The sequence below is a fragment of the Priapulus caudatus genome, unplaced genomic scaffold (assembly GCF_000485595.1).
Source record: "Priapulus caudatus unplaced genomic scaffold, Priapulus_caudatus-5.0.1 Scaffold392, whole genome shotgun sequence".
Taxonomy (NCBI): Eukaryota; Metazoa; Priapulida; class Priapulimorpha; order Priapulimorphida; family Priapulidae; genus Priapulus; species Priapulus caudatus.
Window position 1 is genome coordinate 202,237 of NW_014577453.1, and position 8,478 is coordinate 210,714.

At 49.0% G+C, this 8,478-nt stretch overlaps 1 protein-coding gene across 2 annotated transcripts in view; it reads left to right on the forward strand.

The window, feature by feature from the left end:
• The window catches only part of LOC106809875 (spliceosome RNA helicase DDX39B), a 9,023-nt gene extending 2,490 nt beyond the window's left edge, over positions 1-6,533 (forward strand). For both annotated transcript variants that reach the window (XM_014813111.1, XM_014813112.1), the window contains exons 3-10: positions 724-938; positions 1,260-1,449; positions 1,852-1,970; positions 3,610-3,741; positions 4,071-4,180; positions 4,619-4,763; positions 5,485-5,632; positions 5,816-6,533. In XM_014813111.1, coding sequence (XP_014668597.1) covers positions 724-938; positions 1,260-1,449; positions 1,852-1,970; positions 3,610-3,741; positions 4,071-4,180; positions 4,619-4,763; positions 5,485-5,632; positions 5,816-5,829 — 1,073 coding nt within the window. In that variant the 3' untranslated portion in view covers positions 5,830-6,533. The remainder of the gene's footprint in view (positions 1-723; positions 939-1,259; positions 1,450-1,851; positions 1,971-3,609; positions 3,742-4,070; positions 4,181-4,618; positions 4,764-5,484; positions 5,633-5,815) is intronic.
• Positions 6,534-8,478: the final 1,945 nt, after the last annotated feature.

Here is an 8,478-nt window from a genome sequence, read left to right on the forward strand (position 1 = left end):
GAGGGGAAAAAAATTCAAACAAATAGCAGTATATTCAAACAGCGTCGTACTACGAGGTCATCGAGTTCATTATAGTAGATTAGAATAAATTTGTAGCCAATCATATTGCTGAATCCCTGATGACTGAACGAGATGATCCAATCATGTGTAGTCTTATCAAATAGCCCGCCAAACGATCAACTAAATCGCGTAGCGTGTGACATAATTGACCTGCGCGTGAACCCGCGCAGAAGTCTCCAATCGGTAGTAAACAAAAATGGCGGATATCGGCGATGCATGGAGGGATTTAAAATGGTATTTATCACAAAATATAGGCATTTATTGGAAGATTTATCAAGATATTGGCACAGCAAAACAGAGTATCGGGTCTGCTCGAGTGAGTATCGAAACAATTGGAGTGTATCGGGCCAAAATGACCGCGTATCGGCGCCGATACTGAAAAGGGCTCTAGGGAGAACCCTGGTGTACTTCTCCGTATAAATGTAGTTCTTTTTTTTTCGAATCGTTAACGATTTGACTCAATAATTAATGTCACAAATGGCCGTCATGTTAGTCAAATTATCGTTTGTTTGTTGTATGTTACTTAGATTACCCATTTTTGTAGTGCGTTCAAATAATGCGAATAGGACACGTTTAATCGGCAGGCTCGCGTATTTTCAATCGTCCGGTGACACTTCTGTGCTGATCCCGCGTTCATGTATTTTTTGCGTTTTCCCGTTCCAGTCCAGCACGAGTGCATTCCGCAGGCCATCCTCAGCATGGACATCATATCGCAGGCAAAGTCCGGCATGGGCAAGACGGCCGTGTTCGTGCTGGCGACGCTGCAGCAGCTGGAGCCGCAGGACGGATCGGTGTCCGTGCTCGTGCTCTGCCACACCCGCGAGCTCGCCTACCAGATCAGCAAGGAGTACAGTCGCTTCTCTAAGTATTTGACCAAGGTGAGCGTCCTGTGTGTGAGCGTTGCGTGGTGGTTCGTTTGGTGGTCGTTCGAGGTGTTCCGTGTGAAAACTATTATGTGTGAAACGTGTGTGCTGTGAGGGTGGAAGTGAGAGTAAATGAGGAAAAGAAAGAGATAGACAGAGAAGGCGAGGTAGAGGAAGAGGGGCGAGGGGAAGAGCGAAAGAGAGCGAGAGAGAGAGAGCGAGAGGGGTAGACAGATACAGAGATTGGTGCGGATGGAAAAGATGCGATGTGAGAGAGACAAAGAGAGAGCGAGAGCGATTCGATCGGCAGCTGACGCTCTAATCTGTCCGGTGCAGGTGAAGGTCAGCGTGTTTCTCGGAGGACTGCCGCAGCGCAAGGACGAGGAGACACTGCGCAACGACTGCCCGCACATCGTCGTCGGCACGCCCGGCCGCATCCTCGCGCTCGCGCGCGGAAAGGCTCTCAACCTCAAGCACATCAAGCACTTCATTCTCGACGAGTGCGACAAGATGCTCGGAGAGTTAGGTACGTGTGCCGCGCATGCGCGCCTCTGTCTTGGCGTCGGATCGTCGTCGTCATCAACAAGTCTGCATTGAGAGTGCAAAACCCTTCAAATGTCGTTGAGCGTTTTCCCCCCGACCCCGACCCCTGCCTCTGATGACACCAAACGCATGTGGATTTATCTGCAGTAAAATGCTAATATTTTTGTTGGCGTTAACGACTGTCTTCTCTCTGTCTTGGCATCTAGATGATGCCGAGCGCATGCAGATTCACATGCAGTCGAGTACGGATTTTGTGTGTGTTAACGACGGGTGTTCTCTCTGTCTTGGCGTCTAGATAACAACGAACGCATTGCAGATTCACGTGCGGTTTAGTAGGGTTTTTTTGTGTGTTAACGACAATCTTCTTTCTGTCTTGCTCATCTAGATATGAGAGCCGATGTTCAGGAGATCTTTAAGATGACGCCGCACGAGAAACAGGTCATGATGTTCAGCGCGACGCTGAGCAAGGAAATCCGGCCCGTCTGCAAGAAGTTCATGCAAGACGTAAATGCCCACCTACTTTTTCATTCCTTTCCGCGTCCCGTCGGCGGCGGCGGCGCGTAGTCGTCGCGAGTCCCGGTCGAAAGAAGGTCTCCTGTGCTGGAGCGTCAGCAGTCTCCTCTACGTCGTTTCCCACCGCTGCCGCACGTCTCCAAGATCTACGCCGCCTCTCGCACCGCTCTGCGCGGTACCTAAGCCGATCCACTGCAGTTCGTGAGGTGCAAGAGTAGCTCCCATTCCCTTCCCTTCTTGGGAAATTCTGTCAGAACAGGTCCCGTGGGCTCGGGTGGGATAGGAAGGGTCGGCGATATGTAAATTAGGGTAGTGGCAGGGATCCAGTCGGCGTTGATCGTAGTTTCTGCGCCGAGAAAGATCCAAGCAAGATGGTGGGCTCCTCCCGTGAACGCCTCCCTCCGATAACGGTCTGAGTACCTCTCCTCCCCCCAGAATTTGTAGCGATGTAGTGTAGGGCCTCGGCTGTCCCCTCTTCCGTTCCTTGTTCCTCTTCCTATCTGGTGAATTGCCTTCCTTCGCACCTATTCCTTGCCGGAGATTCTGATGCCTCCGCCTTCGTTTCCTCCAGGTGTGCGCCTTGTGTCGTCAAATGGGTTTGTCGGTCTTTCCTCCGAATCCGAATTCTTTATCGCTCGTTCCTTCAAACGATTTGCCGTCCGTTTCATGAAATGGGGGGTGGGTGTTGCTGTTCCCTTCTGGTCTGTTCCGAGTTGATCAGTGCAAGGATGCTTCGGAAACGATGCCGTGCCGTTGTCGTGAATGTGCCAAGAGGCGGCAGTTAGCGAGCGAGAGAGAGAGAGGGCAGAAAGTTCAGCTGTGCAGACGCAGGCAACCGAGCGTCTGTCGTGGACATTGCGCGCGCCGCGTGCGCCGAGCGAGTGAGCGAGAGGGGAGAGGCGCGGCAGCCGGCCGAGGGAGAGCAGGACGAGTGGTGCTGCCACTGCCCGGACGCCGCCGCTGCTGCGGGGAAGGACGGCATTGCCAGCGACCGCGCGTCACGGGAGCGAAACACGAGCGACCGGAGGACGTCTCCGCAAGTTGTAACCGTAGCGAGTCGTGTTCAGCTCAGAGCGGTGGTTTCGACGTCGCGCGGCCGTCTCAGCGGTGCAGCGTGCGCGTCGCGCGCCATTCGTGCGCGAGTCTAATTTCAGACGAATCACCTGAGCTAAGCATGGCTGCGATGCATGTCTCGGTGGGCGGGTTGCGTCCGTGTAATCTGCACTGTGCTCTCCCCTCAGCGTTCACTCGAATCCGTCACTTTTCCGGAACGGGTTTCACGTAAATCGTCCTAATCTCCTGTCGCGCTCAGTCGAGATTTCTTTTTAGAGAAATATCTGCCCGACTTCTTCGCCGGCTGTGGTTGTCGGTTTTCGTCGTCGCTTTTCTTCTGGTCGCGGCGCGGCTAAATTCCTTGCGTCCTTGGCCGTGGCGTGACGAGCTTTGAAATTTAGATTTGTGCCGGTAGCGTGGCGGAAATTTGCAGTAAAGTATAATTCGCCCCCGTAGCACGAGTCGGAGTAGAAGTTGTCCGTAGCGCGGCGCGAGTTTGTGGCTGTTGTCGTCGTCGTCGTTTTGCGGGAGGGCTGGGGAGGTAAACGTCGTTGGGGGCGCTCGTTTTCTGTTGCAGCCGATGGAGGTGTACATCGACGACGAGTCGAAGCTGACGCTGCACGGCCTGCAGCAGCACTACGTCAAGCTGAAGGACAACGAGAAGAACCGCAAGCTCTTCGACCTCCTCGACGTGCTCGAGTTCAACCAGGTAACGCCGGCGCCCCTATCCTTGGTGACCGATGTCGGGCAGGCAGGCAGGCGCTTTCTCTAACGAAATGACGGTGTAGTTGGCGCGTGCTTGGTGGCGTTTGATAGAAAAATTCAAAAGCCGAATGAAAATTAAAATAATTTGAAGTTTCGATTGAAAATTGCGTGTCTAAAAACTATTAAAAAAATACTAACTAGTGTCAGATGGGTGCCCTCTGTGATGAAATTACATGTATGAAATCGACTGACGATGTTAGACTCTTGCTCTCAGCTTTCGGTGTTGTTAGGCTGCGTATGTTGATGGACGGACTGTTTTGTGCGTGCTTTCAGGTGGTGATCTTCGTTAAGAGCGTGCAGCGGTGCATGGCGTTGGCACAGCTGCTCGTCGAGCAAAACTTCCCTGCCATCGCGATCCACAGAGGCATGACGCAGGAAGAACGGTGAGTGTGCTGGGAGAGGAGGGGTTCCTGCGCATCACCCGTCGCTACGCCTGTCCGTGCGTTCACCATCGTTCATCTAGTTGTGTCCGTTTCGAAAGAGAACGGGCCTCGGTTTGCACTGTGGGGGTCTGGGTTGGGTTAGTTGTCGGCACAGTGACAGCCGATCTCGTAAAATAATGGCGAAATACTGGTGAAATAATAGCTGTGATCTCGGAGTTGGCTAAGAGTGGTATGCCGGATGCGTGGTTACTTGTCACCGTTTAGCTATCGATCTCTGGTCTTTACATTGCTGAGCAGCCACTTGTTGAATGTGTGTTTCTTTGTCCACGTTTATCTACTGATTTATGATCTTGAGGTTCGATTTCATATCGATTTCTGATCTTTAGTAGGTTGGTTTGCAGTCACGTTGTTCAATGCGTGCATGTTTCTCGTCCGCAGACTCAGTCGCTACCAGCAGTTCAAGAATTTCGAGAAGCGCATTCTGGTTGCGACGAATCTGTTCGGCCGCGGCATGGACATTGAGCGCGTGAACATCGTGTTCAACTACGACATGCCAGAGAACTCTGACACGTACCTGCACAGGGTGAGTGAGCAGTCGCGCCGCGAGAGCACGACGCAGTACGCGGAAATCTCACGCGCGATCATCGTGGCGGGCGAAGGACGCAGGTTTTTTTTTTTTTAGATGAAAATACAGCACAAAGCCAGCGGGTTTTGTTTTGATAGCGAAGGCACAAGTGTTAAGCGGAGGTGCTTTGGGTTCGTTAATACTTGGTAACTGTTGTTGAGAGGGGGAGGGGGCATCATCGTTGCGGGGGAAAGTTTGTTCTTGCTTTTAGACATGGGTTTTTGTTGCGTATTGATGCATCCTCGTGCTATGTGTGGCGTTTTTCTTGGCTGGCATCTCCATGAGAGTAGGGCCATCCTTGAAAAATTATATGTTTGCTGTCCTCTGACCGACCCACGAAAATAGCTGCGACCCAAAAGTTTTTTTGGACATTTTGGGTTCCATTTTTTATTTATTTTTATTTTTCATAGTTAAGACTGAAACACAAAGCATGTGTGGCAAACATGAGGACAGACTTAAAATAACTATTATGCCTCACAAGAAAAAAAGATCTACCTTCCTACCCACTAAAAAAATCATGGGTCGGGGACAGCAAACATAGAATTTTTTAAGGATGGCCTAGTGACTTGGCTTGTAGCAATTTCGTGAGTTGTTCACGCGACTTCGCGATAAATGTTCTCGAGTGGCGTTCGGGACAGCCGCGATCTTCCGCGCAAGTAATGCGTCGTTTTCCTGGCAGGTGGCGCGCGCTGGCCGATTCGGAACAAAGGGTCTCGCGATCACGTTCGTCAGCGACGAGAACGACGCGAAGATCCTCAACGAAGTGCAGGACCGGTTTGACGTGAACATCACGGAACTGCCCGAAGAGATCGACATCTCCTCCTACAGTGAGTGCTCTCTTGTTTTTGTTTTTGTTTTTTTGCCCTGCGGCGCAAAGTCGTGCGCGAGTTTTCTCACGGCGGGTGTCGGTTTCGTGACTGGTTCTTTTTGCGGGAGGAATTCGTGGGGCGTGATTGATGCCTTTAGCTCCGTTGTCGACTCACGTGTATGCGCATTTGCCCGTGTTTCAGTCGAGGGACGCTAGAAGAACGGCAGAGCAGTCAGCTGCTGCCAGACGGTCCCCACTGTCGCTACCTGTGGACAAAGGCACAACTATTTGCAATGTAAATAATGCGGACTGCTGAGGACGGTGGCAGCCTGTAAAAAAAATACATGTAGGCGGTGCGGGAATCCGCGCATTGCGTGAGGTCGCCGTGTGGGGTCGCCGTGTGCGGTCACGGTTGCCTCTGTTTTTTACGTTTTCGTTCAGGCCAGTGTGATTTATGTTTCGCCAGTTCATTTTTAAAACGCACACGTTCGCCGTCCGTTCGTCGCGATCGGAGGCGGCGGGCGGGGCACTCCCGATCGGGATTTGCGGCGAGTTGTTGTGGATTCACGAGCAACGACAGCGTCTATGATTGTAAACGATTTCACTTTTTATAGAATGCATAATTGTGTAGGTAGTTAAAACTTCAACAAAATTGCGGGCGCCCGGTCGAGATGGCAGGGGGGTGCGATGTAAATATACGTTTTGAGTAGCACAACGTTCTTTCACTAGTGTGTGTTATAGTACTCGTATTGATGATTGTCGGGTCGGATGGTGCACGTCATTGTATCGGTGTAAGATTGAGAAACTGTAAACGAATGAATGTTCACGTGCCATGTCGGCGCAAAACAAGTGAGCTCTCTGCAGTGCATTTTTTGTTTTGTGACTTGTAGGTGTTGTCAGGAATAAATATGTCACTTGAAGTTGATCTGTTGTCTTTTTTGTGTCTGGTGCTGATCATGAAGTTGAGACTCGTGAAACAGTTCATTTGTCTTGAAACCATTCAAAATGCCATCAACTGCTGGTTGTGGCTGAAATTAGTCTAGCCTGAATTTGTGTACTAAGTTGTTGGGAAATTGTAGAGTAAATAAGTCACAAATGTAATTTGCATAAAAGCTTTTGTTGTTTTGAGAACTATTAATTAATAGTCTAATTAAAAAAAGTGTAATTTTACGACTGCATATTATTTGTTCACTGCGTTCAAGTGATCCTTTTGCGTAATTATAAGGATTTACCAACCAATGCCACTATGTTATAATTGGTTCATAATCCCTAGTTTCCTCAGAGCATATAAATCAACATTTATATTGATTTATTTGCTCTGGTTTCCTTATGCTATCATGTCCGTTGTATTTGAAAGCTTACAGCATAATACAACTTCGTTAAAAAAATCCTTTAAAAATATTTAAATATCACCCTTTGTCTCTCGCTTTCCCTTATATTTTTATACGCACATTATTGAAATTTATGCTATTGCCCGCAACACGTAGGTGTAGACCAAGAAGCTAGATATAGCTCGGTGTGGATGCACCGAATGATTAGGATGGTGGACAACCAGCAAACGACTGACCATTTCCGATTTTTCGAAATTTTTGCGTCTACCTATTACTATGTATGTCCTTATATAATATATATAGAGATATAGATATATATATATATAGGCCTATATACGCGTTTGTTCGCGCGTTACACGATCACACGCGCATACACACGCACGTATGTAGACACGTACAGTGACGCGCTCACGCCGCGCACGCACGCGTGTTATATGCAGATATACACACATAGTACATTGCGGATGCGAAATTTCTCGCTCTAGCTTTTTCTCCCCACCCCCTCTCTCTCTCTCTCGCCTTCGGATTTTCTATTTCTCTCGTTCTTTTTCTCTCACTATCTCTCACTTCCTCCAACCCCACTCTCTCTATCGCTTTCTCACTCGTGCACAATCTCTCACTCTCTTTTCCTTTGAGTGCACTCTCTCTTTCTCTTCTCTTTCCCTCTCTTTCCGTCTCCTCCCCCGCACATCTTTTTTCGCCCCGCCCTCCCTTTTCCGTTTCTCTATCGCCATCGCTTTCTCCTCCACCCCTCTCGCTTATAGTATCGCCCACGACAATAATAGTACGGTAGATTACCACCAGGTGGCTGGCCGTTTTGGAGCTAAAACATTTTCGTATCCGTGATTACAGATTGTACAAAATGTGAATATAGGCCTATAATACGCGTGCGTGCGTGCGACCATCCCAGCGTGTGTGCGTGCATGCATGTGTGTGTTTGTGTTACTGGGTGACTGTAAATATGCGTGTTATAGCCGTATATCAACATTTTGTGTATCATCGCCGTGAAATTTTTTAGCCGACAATAGGCTAGGTAATCCACCGTGCGAGAGGGGGGGGGGAGGAAGATAATGGGGAAGAGGGAGAGTCTACAGCCGGGTCTCCACAGCCGTTGAAAGTCTATGAATTTTGTCCTTTGACCTTGAAAGTCCTTATTTTTTTATTTTGTCGTTTAAAGTCCTGGAATTTTACATATTTGACCTAAAATAAAAAGCAAATCTTCATTGCTGGTTATTATCTGACTGACCCTATTTCAAGTCTTCGAAAAAATGTTAAATTTAATCCAAAATTCACATGTCTACTAATGTACTCTACCAATGACAGTTCCTCTCTTTCTCTTTCTTTCAGTATCTTCTTTTCACTTTCTTCTTTTCTCTCTCTTTCTTTTCCACACCGTCTCGCCCCTTTTCTCAGTGTCTCTATATCCCCTCGGTTCTTTCCTCACCCCGTCGCTTAAGCCCACCGCACACCAGACGATTTTTACAAACGATGAAACGATGAAGCGATGAAACGATGAAACGATGGTGTGCGGGGG